General features: G+C 35.0%; 2 protein-coding genes across 3 annotated transcripts; one reads left to right on the top strand and one right to left on the bottom strand.

Annotated features, from left to right (window-relative positions):
* Positions 1-1,718: 1,718 nt before the first annotated feature.
* LOC132159321 (SLAM family member 9-like) lies at positions 1,719-9,708 on the bottom strand. Its single transcript, XM_059568836.1, has 4 exons — positions 9,687-9,708; positions 8,749-9,075; positions 8,240-8,527; positions 1,719-1,804 (listed from the first exon to the last, which is right to left on the bottom strand). Exons 1-4 carry the CDS (start codon positions 9,706-9,708, stop codon positions 1,719-1,721), a joined length of 723 nt encoding a protein of 240 aa, XP_059424819.1.
* A 5,706-nt stretch (positions 9,709-15,414) lies between these two features.
* On the top strand, positions 15,415-22,263 carry LOC132160317 (uncharacterized). 2 transcript variants are annotated; one of them, XM_059570084.1, is made up of 5 exons: positions 15,415-15,512; positions 16,204-16,599; positions 19,583-19,648; positions 21,933-22,052; positions 22,191-22,263. In XM_059570084.1, the coding sequence occupies exons 1-5, from the start codon at positions 15,428-15,430 to the stop codon at positions 22,235-22,237; spliced, it is 714 nt and encodes a 237-aa protein (XP_059426067.1). In that variant the 5' UTR covers positions 15,415-15,427; the 3' UTR covers positions 22,238-22,263. The 2 variants fall into 2 exon arrangements, with proteins under 2 accessions (XP_059426067.1, XP_059426069.1); XM_059570086.1 differs by having other exon boundaries at positions 22,194-22,263.

Consider the following 22,263-nt stretch of genomic DNA (forward strand, 5'->3'; position numbering starts at 1 on the left):
TAAGTGTTTCCTCATTAATTTAGCCAGATTAACTCTAGTTGTGTTCATCTTCAGCTGGATTTAACTGAAAGATGAGATTTGCCACTTGCAATCATGGGAGGATTTAAATCAGAGGCCTGGAGTTAAACACTTTTCATGTTTTCCATAGTGATGTGAGCGTGGTTTTTGTGTGGGCTACTTTAACACTGATGAAGTGGATTATGCAATATGTGTCAAATACACAGATGTTTTTTTTATATAACTACAGAAACACTTAATGCAACCTCTGTAAGGTCAAGAATATACACTGTAAAACCAGACAAGTAAACTTAACTCAAACCGTTTGAGTAAACAGATTGCCTTGATTTAAACCAGGACTATACTATTTAAACACCAATGAATTGGGTCTATAATAAGTTTTATTTTGGTAAACACAACGTAATTGTACATTAAGATTAGGCTACAAGAGAAGACTTTTTACTGGTATAAAAACATGGATTTTTGGAAGTGAATTGCTGCATCCAAAATCACATACCGTATTTTCCAGACTATAAGTCACACTTTTTTTTTATAGTTTGGCTGGTCCTGCGACTTATACTCAGGTGCGACTTATAGTCAGAAAAATACGGTACTTCCCTGCTATGTGACAAAATAATTATGTCTGAATTCACTCAATGAATATTTCAAAGCTCAAATCAAGTCCAAATACAGGTCCGTCATTTGTTAGAGAAAGCACAAAGGTGGTTTTAGTCACTGCCGGTGTGAACAGGACTTTAGGTAGCTACTACATTTTTAGTGACTGTCAACAATCCCAAAACTCATCTACACGTTTCAAAGAACTTGTTATCAGCAGGAGTTGTAATCGATGTCGCAGGATTTTGCAGGTCTGCTATATTTTATCTTCTTATGGTGATCGGTGCATACTCTACTTGAGCCTCCTCTTTAACATCCTGTAAAAAATACAATAGTATTTAGGCTAATAATGCTTTTGGAAAAGGCAGCCCAGGATAGTACGGTATGTACCACTGACAGAAAAAAGTGCAAAAATTTAGAGGTGGAATGTCTTGTGTTTGTGGCAGTATCCTTAAAAAAATAAATTCCTGAGTGCTAAATTGATACACAGATGAACAGCATACCTTTGTAATAAATCTTACTGTTTTATGCACTTTTCTGTTGTTGAATGTTGGTTCAATGTAAGTGATCTCTTCAGGAGTCTGAACTGTTTGAAAATAATAATAGATGCATTAAGCAACAACAACAACAACATCTCAATCTTAACTAGATCTGGTTCTTCACAACATATGTGCTGTTATTATAGGGCTGTCAAAGTTAAAACATTTAATGGTTCATTAATTGTTCACAATGAACATGTTTAATGCCCCATTACATGGTTTTAATGGCTTCAACAAATGGATTCAGTTTGGATTTCATACAGAAAATGAACTTTATAGACATTATTTGCAGATAAATTATAAATCATACCAAGATAAATGCTAAAGTAATTTACATTTTATTATAGTGTGATGAAATGTAATAAGTTGAAGCTGAAATAAAATGTCACCCACCAGTGAAACAGTGTTATTCTAGACATTTTAATATGAAAACCAACTTAGTGCTGCATCTTTACACATATAGGATTATGTTTCTGAGTTACTGTATCATTAAATTAATGCAGAATTGCATTTCTGTTTTGTATCTGTATTTCCGGTGTGCTTTATTGCATTTTGAGAAATGCAGAATTAGTTTTTCTGAGCAAGAGCATTGCCCAATGTCACTTTATAGATAACAGCCAAACTTGCCTTTTTGAACAGTTTTTCTACACTTCCTGCATGTGAGAAACATCCCGAATGCAACCACAATCAACAGAGATCCAGCCACAGCAGAAAAAAATATCAGCACTATCAGAGACCGAGAGCCTGAAATGATAGAGAGACAGTCATTAGTTTGAGTGAAATTGTCAGTCTGATCTACAGATACATGAACATCCTTCTCAGTTTTTGCTGCTTTACTTGTTGACATAATTTAAAGCATGCTTTTGATTCAAGTTTTGATGACAGATGTTTGCTATAATGCTTTAATGAGTAAAAAAAAAGTTTGCATGTTTGGCAAGTTTGGTTGTTGTCTATAAAGTGATATTGTGCAAAGCTCTTTACTCGTCTCGCTCATAAAAATAAATTCTACATTCCTCAAAATACATTAAAACACACTAGAAATACAGAAACAAGACAGAAATGCAATTCTGCATTAGTTTAATGATACAGTAACATAATCCTACATGTGTAAAAATGCAGCACTCAGATTTTCACATTAAAATGTGTTTGCATAGCCTTTTCCCCTTTTTCAGTTGTAAATGTGTTTCTGTTCCCCACAGTCCTTGCTTATTGGTTCTTGTTTTGCATTTCAGTTTAAAAAATAATAACCTCTTGCATTTAGATCTGTCTCTTTGCCTGCCTTCTCTTCTGCTCCGTAACATTTACATAGTCAAATTAAAACCATTAGTGTTTCCATTAGTTGAGCTCTTAACACTTATTATATGTTTTGGCTATTGTGGCTGCTGTGACAGTTTGTTTGTTGAGCACATTTGCAGCATCAAAGAAAGCTAAAGTGACATGAGATCAAGTGATGGCTGTTACCTGTTAATGGTTTTATAATCATCATGAAATAACCTGATTCGCTGATGTTTTATAATCTAACAATTATGTTGTTCCATTAGTACATTCATATTACAAACCCTGTGTTTCTGCCACATGAGATCCAGCGGTATTATAACAATCAGTTAAAAATCTTTTAACAAACATGAGCTCAAAAAACTTAACCTACGCTGACACACACAGACATCAACAATCAGCGTATGAATCTCAACAATGGTGACATGCTTCATGCAGCAATGCATGCTGGGAGCCATGCGTTTTATACTATGGTGGCTCCCAGCATGCATGGCTGCATGAAGCATGTCACCATTGTTGAGATTCATATACTGATTATTGATGTATATGTGTTTCGAAAGCTTTTTCTCCCAAAATGTATTTAAAAATAAAAATTCAGAATGTCTGATCTGAGGGAAGAAAGTATTGTCTCTTGAATATTGTTCATTAATAATAAAAAACCACTTTGGGTCAATGACGATAAAAATTAATTTTCCTCAATCATTTTTCTTCATGGTGATGAAAACTATATCACCTTATCTTTGTTTATGGCTCCTTTTATAACAAATTATGTGTTTTGGAAAAAACCCTATTACAGGAACCACAAACTTCCTAAGCCAAGAGTCAAACTACCCAACTAAAGCAAACACTGATCACAATAATGGTGACCAATCATTTTCAAATAAAACATCAACATCTAAACCTCTGTTAATTCTCAAAAGAACTTCTGTAGACGTCTGACAGAAATAAAGTCAAACTGGTTAGTAATACGTGAAGCTGATATTACGTGTACTGCCATGCATTTCACCGTTTTTTTATGTTTTTTTGGGGGGTGGGGGGTGTTTATTCCAGCCAAAATTCAGCATCTGCTAAACATTGGAGCTTGACGTCACACAGTCGTAGGATTTAGACATCAACCCGATTTTCATTTTCAACCAAAATCCAACGTCTAACCACTATTATTATGTTTGAGATATCAATCACTGGTCGATGACCATAATGTTTGTATAAACTGTATAGGTAACAACTGGTAAAATGTTCATCTAGGTCATAAAAACCATAATAATACCTACACTTAAATATTTTCTTCTCAGCCATGTCATCAATTGCTCTTGAGCGAAATCTCCTCATCCGTTGTCTGATTGGAATTTTGCAAGGATTTCTGTGTAGTTAAAGTGTGCATAGCCTGCATCTATCAACTTTTTTTTTGTAACTTACCCACATTAACGTGTTTAAAAAAAGAATGCATGAAGCTAGAATTAAATGTTTTAGTTTACAAGCAGATACACTGTTCTTTATTTGTATGTTTTGCATGGTCAGATATTCATGTAACGAAACTTTTACAAATTCAAACCTGAATAGGGACATAGTAGTCTTAAAGTATGATATAAATTTCACTTAAAGAAAACTTATGAGTATACTTGCAGTATGAGTGTACAAAGTATTTAATTAGTAAACTATCAGCAAATCAAGTTCACTTTTATTATAATTGCAGTACAAACTACAAACATAGAGGTAAACTAGTTGTGTACTCAAAGTTTGCTACTGTTATACTTAAAGTATATTTAAAAGTATATTTTATATACTAGAAAGTGGGCCGATTTAGTCCCAAGGAGTATTGAAACAGTACACTTACAATTGTACTACTAGAACACTAGAACACTTTGTATACTTGCTACATAAAGTATACTTAAAAGTATACTTGAACTTTACTTAAGTAAACTTAATAAAATAAACTTGAAGTATACTACTTTTTGCTAAGGGAAGAGAGGAAGCATGTTTGAAAGCCACATGTATTCCAGTTTGTGGACTATGTAATGAATGCTAGTCAACTGTTTGTGGCCTGTAGATTAATATCCCTTAGTTATCTCCCAAAGCTATTTACTTTCCTACACTCTCAGAAAATAAAGTACATAATTGTACCTTTAGGGGTACAATAGCTTGTCACTGGGGCTGTACCCTCAAGGGTACAGCTTTTGTACCCTTGGCATAGGGAATACATTTGTACCCTTGTAACTTGTACCTTAAGAGACCAGTTCTGTACCTGTGGTGACAATTTTGAACCTTTATTTAACAGTACAGAAGTTCACCCTTCAAAAAGGGTACAATCGTTGGCTATAACATATATATATATATATATATATATATATATATATATATATATATATATATTAACACACACACACACGCTGAATTAAAATCAGAATTTACTAAATCCTTTTCAATTTAAAAACAATGTCTAACTATAACATAGAAATGATCATCTACTGAGTGAGTGTAATTTGCCTGAAAATCCATTTCATCTCTTGGTTTCAGTATAGTCCTTTTTTTTATCAGCCTTGACACATCATGCATAAAAGTGACGCTCATAGAACAAAGGATCCACATGGTGTCTATGTTAAAAGGATACTTGATTTGCCAAAACAATGGAATAGACTCAGAATGCAGTACATCTCGACGTCGGTTACTTCTATGTCTGCTTCTGATATTTTTTGAAGGACCCCCTTGGTTGAAAGCCCTGTAAGAACCAGAGGTGGGAAGTCCAGGGGCCAAAGAGTAAAAGTCCTGCCATATTTTTGTTCCACCCATGAACTCAGCAGCCGATTTCACCAGAGGAGGAACCAAGTCAATCCTTCCAAGTCACAAACTAGTCTCGAGTCAAATCCCAAGTCCTCAAAGAGTTAAAGTTAATGAGATAATTAAGTGACTAATTAAATGATGATTGTGCATTAATGATTAACACCTGCTGTTATTGAGCATTACAGAGGATCAAGTGTTGATGTTTTATTGGTTAAAATTAAGCCACCATCATGGAGATCAGTGTTTGGTTTAGTTGTGCTCTTGACCCTTGACTTGTTGTGCTAGAGCTCTCTCTGTAGCTCTGCATGGGGTGTTGTGGAGAAGACAGATGAAAGACATATAGTCACGATGAGCTGGTTTAACTATATCTCTAATATTTATTTTTATTCGTTCTTATCACATGTTTAGGTTTTGAAAAATTCCGGTGATACTATAGCATGTACATAAAAAAAATTGCTCTTATATTTACAGGGTATGGTTTTTTTTTTTTTTTTTTTTGTACCATATAGTTTGCACTCCAGAGGTTTTAAGACACACACATATATCAAGAACCAGCATATGAATCTCTACAATGGTGACAATTAACAAATTGCTTCATGTTGCAGTACATGAATTACTCCCATAATGCACTGCAGTATGAATAATAATTTTCACCACTGTTGAGGATCACATGATAAATGTTCATGGCTAAATGCCTCATTCCAAAATGTGGGGTTTTTTTTTTCCTCTTTCTACATATTGAAGCATTATATAGTGGCATTTGCATAATGAGAATTCTTTCTTTTTTGTGAAAGTGAAATACAGTTAAGTATGATGATCTGTACTCAGAATTTGTATTCTGTTTTTAACCCATCCAAAGTGCACAGACAGAGCGGTGAATACACAGCAGCTCTCTCTAACAACTAAGCCACGAGCTCTTTTTTTAACGTATAATCAAGAAATTTAATCAAGATCATACAATCATCAAAAACACAAGTCATCTGCTATATCAAGAGTTGTATCAGCATTGCACCAATGTTTGCTGCAAAACAATAATGTAATTGTTTAGAACTAATGCTTCCACTAAGTCAAATAATGAGAAAGAACCAAATTGCCTATCACAGCTATGCTGATGATACCCAGATTTACCTAGCCTTATCTCCAAATGACTACAGCCCCATTGACTTCCTCTGCCAATGCATTGATGAAATTAATAGTTGGATGTGCCAGAACTTTCTTCAGTTAAACAAGGAAAAAACAGAAGTCATTGCATTTGGAAACAAAGATGAAGTGTTCAAGATGAATGCATACCTTAACTCTAGGGGTCAAACAACTAAACATCAAGTCAGGAATCTTGGTGTGATTCTGGAGACAGACCTTAGTTTCAGTAGTCATGTCAAAGCAGTAACTAAATCAGCATACTATCATTTAAAAAAACATTGCAAGAATTAGATCTTTTGTTTCCAGCCAAGACTTGGAGAAACTTGTTCATGCCTTCATCACCAGCAGGGTGGACTATTGTAATGGGCTCCTCACCGGCCTTCCCAAAAAGACCATTAGACAGCTGCAGCTCATCCAGAATGCTGCTGCCAGGATTCTGACTAGAACCAGAAAATCTGATCATATCACACTAGTCCTCAGGTCCTTACACTGGCTTCCAGTTACATTTAGGATTGATTTTAAAGTACTTTTACTCGTATATAAGTCACTAAATGACCTAGGACCGAAATATGTTTCAGATATGCTCACTGAATATAAACCTAACAGAGCACTCAGATCATTAGGATCGAGTCAGTTAGAAATACCAAGGGTTCACACAAAACAAGGGGAGTCCTCCTTTAGTTACTATGCCGCCCGCAGTTGGAATCAGCTTCCAGAAGAGATCAGATGTGCTAAAACACTAGTCACATTTAAATCTAGACTTAAAACTCATCTGTTTAGCTGTGCATTTATTGAATGAGCACTGTGCATTGTCCAAACTGATTGCAATATATATTTTCACTGTTTTTTATTTTATTTTATGTAAAATCATTTTCTAACTGTTTTAAATTCATTTTAAATAAATACAGTTTTAATAATTTTAAAAGTTTTAAAATTGCTTGTTTTATTCTTGTTATTTTTTTTCTTCATTACTATTTTACTTTCTTTTATGTAAAGCACTTTGAATTACCATTGTGTATGAAATGTGCTATATAAATAAACGTGCCTTGCCTTGCCTTGCCTAGAAGAAAATTTATAAAAACTGTTTAAAGGCTCAAGAGCTCAACTGAAGCAAATACTCACCACAGCAGGTATTTATCACTAATGCATCTTGATTTAATTAGTCACTTAATTATCTCGTTAACTTTAACTCTTTGAGGACTTAGGATTTGACTCAAGACTTGTTTGTGACTTGGAAGGAATGACTTGGTTCCTCCTCTGATGAAATAATCTCATGATTTCATCGGTGGAGCAAAAATATGGCAGGACTTTTACTTTTTGGCCCCTGGACTACCCAAATCTACTAAAACCCATGCATAAGCGTGCTATGGCTTCGTCTCAACCAAAAGAAAGTAACAGAAGAAACTGGACGCTCTTTTAAATTGAGATTCAAGCAGCCAATCAGGGCTGGCTCTACAAATTGTACCTTAACCTTTAAAAGAAACGGTACATATATGTGCCTTTTAATGTTTCGGAACATATATGTACCTTTTTGCCCCTTAAAAAGGTACATACATGTACCTTGAGGTCCAATAATAAGCCCTATGGGGTACGTTAGTGTAGATTGTACCTTGGGGGACAGAAATTGACTCCTACTGTACCCCTATTTCTTACAGTGTAGAAGGTTTTTTTTTTACTTTTTTAATTATTATTATTATTATTATTTATTTTTTTATGCAGACAATTTTTTGACATGTTCAGGTAAAAAGACATGGCTGAATAGATACAAACACAATGTGTGTTGTTTAGTGTAGCTGAATGTATTGAAGCACAACTATTGGTTAACTCATTAATTTGACCCATCTTTTCAGCACATGACCAGTAGACTGAGATCAATGAATAAATGCTTATCTCACCTGAACATGTGTGACAGAGTGTAGTGATGTTGAGATGTGTGGTCTGGTTTCTGATGGGATTGTTGATCACACAGCTGTAGCTGTTTTTATCCTGATATTCCACCTCCAGAGGTAGAGAGAGACTGATGCTGAGATCAGACACACTGATGCTGGACAATAAACTGTTTCCTTTGTACCAGGAGAGAGTCACATGACCCACATTCACCACTGAACACAACAATGAACAATTCTGCTGTGAAGATGAGGATGAAGAACAGTCTCTGGTAATGTTAGGAACAGACAGACGAGCTGAAAACATGAGTAAAATCAGATTAAATAATATGAATGGTAAATAAGAGGGCTGTTTTTTGACAGTGTTTAATGTGTTGAGGGAGAGTTTGTGATGTTATTCACAAACGATAGACTATTGTGATTAGTTGTTGTTTTACTTTAATTTGCGATGCCAACTTCATAACAATCATTCAAAATTAAATTATTCAATAGGTTGTACTTTAAGGTAAGAAACTCACCATAGACAGAGAGACTGAATCTCTTTCTCACACTGTTGCTCTGCATTTGATAGAGTCCAGTGTGTTCAGTTCTGGTGTTTGTGATGATCAGAGATCCAGTTTGATGATCCACCTTCAGTCTGTCTCTGAATCTCCCATCAGGAACATCGTCATATAGAATAATGCTGCCTGCCAGTATATCAATTTGAGCTATTAAAGTGTTTTCAGATCCAAACCTCCACAGAATCAGATCTTCATCCATTATTTCAGTAAGACCAGAGTCTAGAGTGACTGAATCTCCCTCCAGCACTGACACTGACTCCAGTCCATCTAAATCACCAAACACACCTGAAGAATATAGAGTTTGTCACAGATTAAGGGTTAATGACTTTATGTTGGTTTACTTTGCTATAGGATTTATGTACTATATGTTGTAATTATTTAAAAGTGAAACGAAGAACACAAAACAGCACCACACAGGAAAGAAGCTAAAAGGAAGTGTAAAGTGGAGAGAATCTGAATCTGTCCTTAAATTATTCTGTGATGATAGATCTGAACCTAAACCAGATTATGAATGCTTGTTCAGTTTCAGAATATCTGAAAATAATGACAAATGTATATTAATTTTATTACCCTAAAGCATTAACTAAATCAATAAACACACACACACACACACACACACACACACACACACACACACACACACATATATATATATATATATATATATATATATATATATATATATATATATACATATACATATATATATATATATATATACATATATATATATATATATATATATATATATATATATATATATATATATATATGTATATATATATACACATATATATATATATATATATATATATATATATATATATATATATATATATATATATATATATATATATATATATATATATATATATAAACATCAATATATCACTTACCAGCAAGTTTGCACAAACACATGCAGACCAAAATTATAACTTGAAGCATTTTCTTTAAGCACTGTGCTATTATAACATCTGAAAACAGACTACTAAACAGGACAGAAGTGAGATATCATTCTAGTGTGAATCCTCCCCCAACCCAACATGATCTGACCACGCTTTACTGAAAGTGCTCTAGCTGTAACCACAGGCCCATATGACACAGCAGTCACAAAACACTCTAGCTTTACTGTTCTTACTAACAGAAAACTGGAACATAATTATCAGTGGATCACAAATTTTATGTTCCTTTCTTTCAACCTTTCACTCTACCAAAATGGCACTTTTGTACTTTGTCAACAGCATCTCCACTTTGTTAATGCAATTTTCGTATCTGCAATGTACACTGTAAAACCTGACAAGTTAACTTAACTCAAATCGTTTGAGTAAAGCGATTGCCTTGACTGTAAAACTCGACAATTAAACTTAACTCAAACGGTTTGAGTAAACAGATATACTTAAGTTATGTTAACTCAAACCATTTGAGGAAACCGATTGCCTTAAACCGTTTAAGTTGAAAAAACTAACAGTTATGAGTACTTAATTCATGCTGATTATTGATGTTTTTTGTGTGACTGTTTAACACCGTAGAAGACCACACTATTTGAAAAGTCATTCAGATTAACTAATTATCACAGCACCACTGGCTCTTAGAATCACTTTTACTATAATGAATCAAATTACACAACACCTATTTCATCAGAGATTAGACTCCGTACAGTTCAATAATTGATGATTACCGTCGCCAATATAAAGTATAACAACCTACATCTAGTGACAGGTTAACACCTGCTAGCATTTCTTCTGGGCTTCTGAAGTACAACAAATGTGTTTTAGAAACACACGGTTATAACAGCCAGAGAAAAGACTTAGATGGAAACCAAGGGTCAAGAGCCCAACTAAAGCAAACACTGATCTCTAACATGGTTACTTCAAATGAAACAATAAATCAACATCTAAACCTTAGTTCATTCTCAATAAGATCTTCTGTAGACGTCTGACAGAAATAAAGTCAGTCTGGTTATTAATAAGTGGAGCTGGTGATGCTGTTTGTGGGGTTGTTTAATCAGATCTTGAGAGATTTCATGTATTTTATTTCAGTTGATTTCATCTAAGGTTTTGTCTGAAGTCAGTTGTAGTAGTTCTTGTGTTTCTCTTTTCTTCAGTGATTCTGTTTGTTAACAGCAGCTGTTCATCACTAATTCTCAATCAGCACTTAGTTAATCACTTAATTACTTGAATGCAAAGTTTCAAAACCTACATGGTTTAAATCAAGGCAATCTGTTTACTCAAACGGTTTAAGTTAAGTTTACTTGTCGGGTTTTACAGTGTATTAACCGTGTTATGCATTGATTTATGAGTTTGCACATGTTAAAAAGTTCATCATAACACGAATGTTTATTAATAATATAACGGAGATACCATTCTAATAATTTCATGAGTTATAGGATTATATGTAGGCTATGTTAAAACGTAATGTTTAACTCATAATGAATCTCGAGATTTTGAGAGCGAGAGTGATGCGTTGCCGCCGCTACTATTAAATATTTTTTTTTTCATAAGAAGATTTTTTTGTATTTGTTAGTCACAGAACTATAACAGAAAACATGCTATTGAAATGCAACAAATAAGACAATGCTTGTTTTGCAGTTGTTTTGACTTGAGTTTGAAAATCAACATTTTAATAAATTAATTTATAACACACACAGTTTTATTACACAACTTCAATGGGTGTGTCTTGTTACAGATTAGACAAACATTTTGATGGTGGTTTTAGCCACTGAACTATAATAGAACTCATATTATTGAAAATGAAACCACTACATAATTTAGTTCAAAATAAATACAGACTTCAAAGGCTGTGTCTTGTTACAGATTTCTTTAAGAACATTGTGCAGTAGTTTTCATTTGCCAAAAGTGATACAGAATTGACACTATTGACTTTCAAAAATCTAAATTTGAAGCCTACCAAAGAGTCTCCAGTATTACTGCCCCCTAGAGGAAGATACTGCAGGTGTTTTGACTTTCTAATATTTTAATAAATTCATTTAAATTCAATAGTCTTCTATTTCAGCTTCAAAGTTTGTGTTTTGTTACTGTATCCTAGAAGACCATATCTATGCAAGTTTTACTGTCATATATAAATCAGGATACATGTTACTGAATTAAATTAAAATCTGTTAATACATTCATTTAAATTGAATACAGCTTAGTTTCTCAAATCCATAGGCTGTGTATTCTTGGAGATTCCTAGACAAACATTTCCCAGTAGTTTTCATCGTCAAAAGTGATGAAGAAGTCATGCTATTAACGTTCAATAAAAGCGTGCAGAGCCTTCCCAAGAGTCTCCAGTATTACTGCCCCCTAACACCACTTTTTTGTTGTTGGTTGATGGTAATTCATGGATGGAAATGTTATGCTGATTTATGTGTGTGTATTTATAGATCTATAGATTAATTGTAATTTGTGTTGTTCCATACTTCTATGCTTAAAAACGAATGCACTATATGTCAATAAACTAATATACAGTGTTGTGCCTGAATGCGTTCATTGAACGATAGTTCATGAACTCGTTCATATTTTGGGCGAACGTGAACTGAACGTGCTGTATTACTGCCTGATGAACGTTACTGTCAACTCGTTCATTCTGGTGTCTGTGAACGGCACGCTCTCTCAGGTTGACTTCGTTCAATAGGGTGCCAGATTTTTATAGAGCCTTCCAGGCGAAAACCCGGCTAAAACACACTGTAAACGGGTCTTAATATGTAGCGGAAAAACACCCAATCTGGCAACACCAGACAAAGCATTAAAGCAACAATGGGGAAATGCTGTCCCCTCAATGCTAATGTAAACCCTGGTTGGATAAGGATTCAAAATTGGATATGAAGATGAAATCTGACGCATAGCTTCATTGTTAAAACTGATAAAATAATTGCTGAATGTGAGTCTATATGGGCTGTGGCAATAATTTTGAAAAATAATAGCTGGCAGCAACATATGGAAAATAAGAACTATGAACTAGTTCATTTTTGGAACTGTGAACTTAGTTCAAAATTTTGTAGTTTGAACTATGAACTGAACTAGTTCATTTTAAAATTTGTGAATTGAACTTTGAACTAGTTCATGTAGAAAGTGAACTTTCCCAACACTGCTAATATACAATATATATTGGTTGTTTTTTTGGATTAGCATTTCATATATAATATGCAGTGGTGGTCAAAAATATTTGAACACAAGTATTTTGATACTTTCATTACATTCTAAAAATGGTTTTAAGTCAGTTATTTCTATATTTTGCTGTAGTGTGTCAGTAGGAAATATAGTTTACATTTCCAAACATTAATTTGGCCATTAATTGTAATAATCAAGTGAGATTTTTTTCTGACAGGAGCCAGTGCTTCACACATAGATCTGATCTGAGCATCATCATTTTGTCTGGAATGACATACAAACTGTGAGAGTATAAATCTAGAAGACCTTTGATAATGAGATGTTTCAAGAACCCTACTGTTTAATTCAATAACATGTGTGCTGATTTACATACGAGTGTAAAACCTAAATTGAAATGTTCATTTAGAAAACAGAACCAAGACACACCTTTTGAAGTTAAAATAGAAGACTTTATTGATTTTAAAATAATTTATAACTTTGAATGTCAAACTTTTTACTTTTAGACATAACCAACAGTTTTTTCGAACACACTTTTTCAAGACGGGTATTTTGACATTTTGTATTTATTTGTTGGTGCAAATGCAAGAAGGGGCAGGTTCTGTAATTAAATCGGAAACACGTCTCTGCGTGCGCCCTGAACACCAGAACACTGCAGTGCTGAATTGGGCATTTCGCATCTTTTTCTATTTGTTTAAAATTTGTATTTGTTCGTTCAGGTGCAGGAGGATGCAAACTTCCTGAAGGAGAGCTCTCTGCGTGTGCACTGAACACAGCGCGTGAATAGCCTACTCAGTTGAGCTTTCCAGCGCTTTAAACTCTTTTGCATATTTAAAACGGCAAGGTTAAAAAACACGTGAAAATGATAAGCTTTCGTGACAGCGCAGCAGTGGCCCGTCAACTGTTCTGAGCATCTTTTAGGCTGGCCTCAGCCAGGCGGTTGAGATCGCTGGGGGCCCCCCCTCAGCCGTGGGCCCCTATAATCATCACCACCTTTCACCCCACTAGCGACGGCCCTGACTTCAGCATCACTTTTGACAATGAAAACTACTGCAAAATATCATTTATTAAATCTGTGACAAGACACAGCCTTTGTAGCTGAGATAAAAGATTGTATTTATATAACTACATTATAAAATTAAAAAACATAACTAAATGATGTGTTGGTTTCATTTTCAATAGTATGAGTTCTATTATAGTTCTGTGGCTAAAACCATTATCAGTATGTTCGTCTAGAAACCAGTAACTAGACACACCCTTTAGATTTGAGAAAGAACACTGCATGCATTTTACATGAATTTATTAACAGATTTGAATTTAGTTCAATAGCATGTATCCTGAATAACATAAGAGAGTAAAACCTGAACATAAATGTTCTTTTAGGCCTAGATAACAAGACAAATCCTTTGAAGTCGAGATGGAAAACAGAATGTTTTAAAAATGAGTGTGTTAACGGATTAAAATTTAATTCAATAGTATGCATCCTGATTTTACATAGTAAAAGATGGCTTTAAATATTGTTCTTTGAACAAATAACAAGACACACCCATTTAAGTTTACATATCAAACTGTATGCATTCTAAATTGATTTATTTAAACTTCTGAATGTCAAACTTGGTCAAGACAAGTGCAATATATGTTCCTCTAGGTGGCGTTAAACTGCACAATCTTTGTCATGCTTTGCCTGCTTTTTCTCATTCGGTACATTTCAATAATTTTTGTTGTGCTACAGTTCTGTGAATAAAACCAACAGCTAAATGTTCTTTTATGAACACATAATAAGACACACCCCTTTGATTTGAGATTTATTATTTATACATTTCACAAGTGAAGCATTTAGATGGAATAAGTGTGTGTGTTTTTCTCTTCGTTTTGCACTTTGCAGACAGTCCCTTTCCTGCACTTTTACATTATAAGGTCTATCAGTTATAATTCATTAAGGCAGATTAAAACCAATAAAACACAATGTGTGTTCTCTTCTACATTTGAAAACAATTAAAACACAGTATGATTCTTGTCATTGTGCTAAATCGTTAGAACAATTGAAGATTTTCGAGGCTGAATCTCTGACAAAAAGTCAAACGTCGAACCAACTTTATAAATTATATCGGTTTGGATTGTTGACTCTCAGACAAAAGCTGTCTCTGGGGCGGTACCTTTTCAAAAGGCACACCTAGTCCGCTTGCCTACCTTGAAGATACATATACGCACTTAAAGTGTGCATTTAATCAAAAGGTATGCTTTTGAAAATGTAGTCATACCATCCCAGTGTCCGCTTTTGTATCTTTTTTTTTTCTGAGAGTGTGGGTAACATTAGAAATATTTGGTTACTTTTCCCTGCTTTCATTCAAAGAGATAATGAGCTCTTGTGTGATGTAGAGTTGCACTACAGCTGCACTATGCAAATAACGCTAATTTGCTTCCCTTCTCTTCCTTTATGACTAGAAGCGAAACCATAGGCTAACCATTAATATTTCGTGTCATTTTTATTGTGATTGGAAGAGAACGCCTCGCAGTAGATCTACGGAGCAATGCTATTATTAATTCTAACAAACACAGCTGTTGACATGATGAGATGCTGTTTTTTACTCCCTCTGTTTGTTTTTCTCCTTCATGGTAAGACGTTTCAATTTGTAACCTCAACGTTTTCGGTTTTCAGCGATAGTAAATGACAATTTCACATCATCAACTGCTAAAATCTTATCTTGGATTGTATTTGTCGATGTACTTGTGTTTGTACTCATAGAGTTCTTTCGTTTTTATACAAAATTTCCCCAGGAAAGGTTCAGTCAGTGTCATGCTGTTGTTTTAATGACTCGTCAGCATAAAAGCTGCGTTTCTGATGCGTTGACCATTAAACTGACTCAGATCGATGACATCTAAGCATAAATATTATATGAATAATTAACTGTATGACTTTATTGAAAACTCAACAACGCTATTATATTACATAGTTTTGGTTTTGTGTTTGTATCCTGTGTCTGTGTCGTCTGTGTTTCCTTGACTTCCCTGTTTGGTTTCTGATTTTCCTACATCTGTTAAGAGCTGTGTTTCTTTAGTTCCTGGTCACCTGCACACTGGCCATCATTAGAGAGTAGTATCAGACTTCTATGTGTCCTACACGGGACATGGGGTTCTTAACTGAATATTTAAGAACCCTTAATGCCAAAAAGGTTCTATATAAGGAGAAATATCTTAAAAGATGGCTTATAACATGTTTATTTCCCCCCTAATGATATATCCATAACACTTAATTCAAATTAAGAACTATAGTCTATATTAAGTAACTATTTATTTGTTTTTCCAGGGGTTTTTGGTGATTACGTGGTGACAGTGATGGAGAGAGATACAGTCTTTCTACAGACTGATATAATCAAAAAAGAGCATGACAAGTTGTTGTGGTATTTTGAAGACACTCGAATCGCTCTGATCAATGGACATCCCAACACGAGCTGTTTATATGATGGAGAAGACGGGAGATTCAGAGACAGGCTGAAGGTGGACTATGAGTCTGGATCTCTGATCATCACAAACATCACAACTGAACACACTGGACGTTATGAAGCAGAGATCATCAGAAGTGAGAGTTCAGGAAAAAGACAAAGTTTAAACAGAAACCGCAAGTGTGATAGCACAAAAATCACCAAAAAAAACAGCATCAGTCATGATGATAACATAAAAACTTTCAAGGTGATCGTCCCTGGTGAGTTACTCAATAGAATTTACCCTTAAAGGGTTAGTTCACCCAATAATTAAAATTGTCATTAATAACTCACCCTCATGTTGTTCCCAACCAGTGATACCTCCGTTCATCTTCGGAACACAGTTTAAGATATTTTAGATTTAGTCAGAGAGCTCTCAGTCCCTCCATTGAAGCTGTGTGTACGGTATACTGTCCATGTCCAGAAAGGTAAGAAAACCATCATCAAAGTAGTCCATGTGACATCAGAGGGTCAGTTAGAATTTTTTGAAGCATCGAAAATACATTTTGGTCCAAAAATAGCAAAAACGACAACTTTATTCAGCACTGTCTTCTCTTCCGGGTCTGTTGTGAGATTTAAAAACACTACAGTGTAGTGATTTCCTATTCGCGATTCGCGAACGAATCATTCAATGTAACCGGATCTTTTTGAACCAGTTCACCAAATTGAACTGAATCGTTTTAAACGGTTCGCGTCTCCAATAAGCATTAATCCACAAATGACTTAAGCGGTTAACTTTTTTAATGTGGCTGACACTCCCTCTGAGTTAAAACAAACCAATATCCCGGAGTAATTCATTTACTCAAACAGTACACTGACTGAACTGCTGTGAAGAGAGAACTGAAGATGAACACCGAGCCGAGCCAGATAACGAACGAAAGATTGACTCGTTCACGAGTCAAGAACCGGTTGTATCGGTTTTCAGATCACCAGTAGTTCTTTCGGTTCGATTCAATAAACCGGTTGAAGAAAATGGTTCACCGGTTCTTTTGCGCTCGACGTAATGGCGTCATTGCAGAAGATTGCCCTTGATTCAAGCCTTCGGTTTACCTGGGCTCATAACATTAGCACAGAATCAGTTCAGAATTAGGGCTGGGATAAACAATTATTTTTATAACGATTAATCTAGCGATTATTTTTTCGATGCATCGATTAATCTAACGATTAATTTTTTCCAGACCGATTCAATTTCGATTATATCCCCATTTATTGACTACTAACAATTTATACATGTTGATTTACATATCTGAATGAAAAAAACATGAATTCCTCAACATTGCAAAATATGTTTATTGCTCTTAAAATTACAAAATAAAAGACTAAGAATGCATTACTTTGCACTTGTATAGAGATAGCATTCAATAAAACCTTGAAGCCTTGAAAACACATAGCTTACTGAAACAAGCTTACTGAACACATAGGGCCTAGTTTACTGAAAAAATGTTCTTCTTTCAGATGAAAATAACAACAACTTGATGTCTAGCATTCAGTAAAAAAGGTCACCCAAAATACTTGTTTAGAGCAATTGAAAGAATACGGTAACCAATGTAAACTTTAGGGCTTTAAGCTAATACAGAGAGTGCTTTTCCCAAAAAAAAAAAATTTAAATTAACAGTGGGAGCCAGCAGCCTGTCATGGAGAAGAAAAAAAATCTCTGAATGCTCCACGTAAAACTTTGGCATTCCGCCCTTTTTCTATCGTGTCTAATGATTTTGGTTAATATGCATGAGGGAGGGAGAGAGAGAGAGAGAGAGCAAGACAGCGCTCGTGTAGTTTGAAGACTGTGAGTGCGCAAGCGCGCGTGAAACTTTGGTGTTTCGCCCTTTTTCTATCGTGTTAAATGATTTTGATTAATATGCACAAGGGAGAGAGAGCCGGGGATCTCTCTCGTACGCGCCCTGTCAGGCGATCAAATAAGGCTTTGACAGCCGCCAAAAAAAGATCAATGCAGAAAAACCCCTGGATTGGTTATATAACGTTGGACAGAATGTTGATCCGGCCATCGGGTATATTCAGCGCACATAAGGTAAACGTTTTGCAAACGTGTTTTAGATCATGAGTCTTTTGTTCATTATCTGGCTCGGCTCGGTGTTCATCTTCAGTTCTCTCTTCACAGCAGTTCAGTACTGTTTGAGTAAATGAATTACTCCGGGATATTGGTTTGTTTTAACTCAGAGGGAGTGTCAGCCACATTAAAAAAGTTAACAGCTTAAGTCATTTGTGGATTAATACTTATTGGAGACGCGAACCGTTTCAAACAATTCAGTTCGATTTGGTGAACTGGTTCAAGAAGATCCGGTTACATCGAGTGATTCTTTCTCGTTCCGGATATCACGAAACTGCTTTGTTTTGAACTCTCTCTCACAACAGACACGGAAGAGAAGGCAATGCTGAATAAAGTCATAGTTTTTGCTATTTTTGGACCAAAATGTATTTCCGATGCTTCAAAAAATTCTAACTGACCCTCTGATGTCACATGGACTACTTTGATGATGTTTTTCTTACCTTTCTGGACATGGACAGTAGACCATACACACAGCTTCAATGGAGGGACTGAGAGCTCTCGGACTAAATCTAAAATATCTTAAACTGTGTTCCGAAGATAAACGGAGGTCTCACGGGTTTGGAAGTTATTAATGACATAATTTTGATTATTGGGTGAACTAACCCTTTAAGTTAGTCATTTATTCTTTTATTTTTGAATAAATTATATATTAGACCAAAAATCAGTGATTTTTCTATTTTAATACAAAAATAGTTCATATAAAACCAAATTTGATTTCATTGGCATGCTTTAAATTAAGTTGTTCATCAGCATAAAATGGTACTTCTGATTAAACATGTTATTACTGAAGTCCTGTTATCCTACATAACACAAGTGGATTAGAAAAAGGATGGCTAGATGGATGTTATTGAAATGTAAAAAAAAACATTCATGATGACCAAACGTACTATAATTTATCACCGATGTAACGGTGATAATTTGTCACCGATATAATTTATCACCGTTTCTTTGAAGACGCCATGAAATCAAAATTAATGATTCTATTTTTATGAATTATTGCAGTATTTTTTTATTCATCACTTCAGCATTCCTGCAGTTATGCAGATGAAAAGAAACTGCCAAAATGACTTATCATATTCATAGTCTTTATCCAATATAGATATCAATGTATATATATATAATCAATCTTATTATTCCAGCTGCTCTGTCGGATCAAGTCACAACTGAAGAAGAGCCCCGTATGGAGAAGAGGGAGTTTGACTTGGGTATATTTTCTGCATTGCTTTTTTTACCTCTTGTTATATTTCATAAAAAGATGTACAATATATTTATACATTCATTGTTCTTAATGGGAGCTTGACTTTACAGTTAACTTAACATGGTTTTGCTGTTGTTATTTAAAAATCATGAATTTAATTTGAACTAGGGCTGGGTGATATATCTAACGATATGATCATGCGCATCTAATCAGTAAAACTGCTTCCGTGATCACCGCTAAAATCTCCATCACCTGCTTATAATTGGAGTGGCATTTAATAGACAGAGCCGTAGATCGCTGACAAGCCACGCCATATCGCGTTCATTATCGCAGATGAATCGCCTTCGATAATGAACGCGATATGGCGTGGCTTGTCAGCAATCTACGGCTCTGTCTATCAGAGGTGGGACTTTCAAGTCACAAGCAAGTCTTCAAGTCATATTCAAGTCCTCAAAGGGTTAAAGTTAAAGAGATAATTAAGTGACTAGTTAAATGATGATTGTGCATTAGTGATGAACATCTGCTGTTAACAATCAACATCACTGAAGTAAAGAGAAACACAAGAACTACAATTGAATTTAGCCACAGCCTTCATCTGAAAAAAAAGTAAAAGAAAAAAACACTATGCCACCATAATTGTGGTCAATGTTTGCTTTAAATAGTGTCTTGACCCTTTTACTAATTCAAACCAATTTGATTGAAAACAATTGCAATAATGTTTTCGCAACAAATATGTATGCATTGCTGAATCAATGATCTTATGGTTTTTCTGCTTATAACTCATGATGACTGAACATCATGAAATTGTGTTTATTTTTGGATAGTAGACTGACACTCAGCTCTTACTGAACTGAAGTAAAAAAAAAAAGATCACAATGCTTCAATGTTGAAAGACACATAAGGAGACAATCAGTTCAGGTTTTTAGACAAACACACTTATCACACGATCCTCAACAGTGGTGACAATTTTTCATACTGCAGTGCATGACGGGAGTTTTTACTAAGGTTTTACCCAGCATGCAACATTTTGTTGATTGTCACCACTGTTGAGAGTCATATGCTGGTTCTTGATGTCTGTGTGTGTCTACAGAGTATAGTTTTTCAAATTTTGTATGCACTTAGTAGATTTAAAATTCACTTACTTTAATTTTTTTTCCATAGTGTAGTTTTTCTGGGTTGATTATGCTAAACTTAAATAGAGCTAATGTTGATTTGATTGTAATCTGACCACCTATCACATACAGATTAATGTCTTCTCTCTGCTTTACAGCACCTCATGCAATGCTACATAAAGAGATCTAACATGACAGTCAAGGGTCAAGAGCCCCACTAAAGCAAACACTGATCTCCATTATGGTTGCATCACTTTAAAGTGAAGTGACATTCAGCCAAGTATAGTGACCCATACTCAGAATTTGTGCTCTGCATTTAACCCATCCGAAATGCACACACACACAGAGCAGTGAACACACACACACACTGTGAGCATACACCCGGAGCAGTGGGCAGCCATTTATGCTGCGGCGCCCGGGGAGCAGTTGGGGGTTCGATGCCTTGCTCAAGGGCACCTAAGTCGTGGTATTGAAGGCCACGACTTAGCAATAAAACCAATAAAACCAATAAACCAATAAAACCAATAAAACATCAACATCTGATCCTCTGTAATTCTCAAGAACAGCAGGTGTTCATCATTAATGCACAATCATCACTTAATCACTTAATTATCTCATTAACATTAACCCTTTGAGGACTTGGATATGACTTGAAGACTTGTTTGTGACTTGAAAGTCCCACCTCTGCTGTCTATTAAATGCCACTACAATTATGTGATGGAGATTTTAGCGGTGATCACGGAAGCAGCTTTACTGATTAGATGCGCATGATCATATCGTTAGATATATCGCCCAGCCCTAATTTGAACACAAAATACTACATTTCAAAAATCCATAAATATAATGTCAAACATCATCCTAACCACCTGCTGCTTGTAATAAAGAAGTCAGAAATAATGAATAAGCCATAGTACTGGAAAGAAGAACAGAAACGAGGCAGCTGTGACATTTGACATGTGACTATTGTATCATTAAGTCATGAGACAGTGAAAATTCCTCTCTTGACATTTCTGGAGGCCAACCTCATATACTATTTCTAAACCTGTCATTATAATCCCTATAACAGAGGAATAAACCTTTTGGAGATGCAAAAGTGTCCATAGAGAGAATATATGCAGTGAATATGGAATATAAACACACTGTAATGTTTTCTCTCACTAAAGTCTTTATCTGTTCTAGATTCAGGTCTGTCTTCAGCTGCTGTAGCAGGAATTGTTGTTGGTGTTATTGCTGTTCTGCTGCTGACTGTTGTAGCTGCTGCTGCTGTGATTAACTATCACCGCAGGAGCTCCAGAAATAGTGAGTATTACATGAAGAAACTATAGTGAGAGAGAAACATCATGTGCTTTATGAAAAATTATTATTTGGCTCTCTGGAATACCTGATTCTGATTAGTCAGTTGAGACATTAAAAATATTATTATTGTTTTTTTCACAGCAGACATGGAGAAAAACAAGTATGAAGGATTGCCCATAGATGAGTAAAGATACTGTACTGAAACCTGACATCA

The sequence above is a fragment of the Carassius carassius genome, chromosome 16 (assembly GCF_963082965.1).
Source record: "Carassius carassius chromosome 16, fCarCar2.1, whole genome shotgun sequence".
Lineage (NCBI taxonomy): Eukaryota > Metazoa > Chordata > Actinopteri > Cypriniformes > Cyprinidae > Carassius > Carassius carassius.

What these genes read in the sequence shown, in the direction of transcription:
- LOC132160317 (XM_059570084.1), top strand. Translation starts at nt 15,428, where the DNA reads ATGCTATTATTAATTCTAACAAACACAGCTGTTGACATGATGAGATGC. An exon ending in GTTTGTTTTTCTCCTTCATG is followed by an intron (nt 15,513 to 16,203) that starts GTAAGACGTTTC and finishes TTGTTTTTCCAG; the next exon opens with GGGTTTTTGGTGATTACGTG. An exon ending in GAAGAGGGAGTTTGACTTGG is followed by an intron (nt 19,649 to 21,932) that starts GTATATTTTCTG and finishes TATCTGTTCTAG; the next exon opens with ATTCAGGTCTGTCTTCAGCT.
- LOC132159321 (XM_059568836.1), bottom strand. Translation starts at nt 9,708, where the DNA reads ATGTGTTTGTGCAAACTTGCTG. An exon ending in GTGTTTGTGCAAACTTGCTG is followed by an intron (nt 9,076 to 9,686) that starts GTAAGTGATATA and finishes TATATTCTTCAG; the next exon opens with GTGTGTTTGGTGATTTAGAT. An exon ending in ATTCAGTCTCTCTGTCTATG is followed by an intron (nt 8,528 to 8,748) that starts GTGAGTTTCTTA and finishes TCATGTTTTCAG; the next exon opens with CTCGTCTGTCTGTTCCTAAC.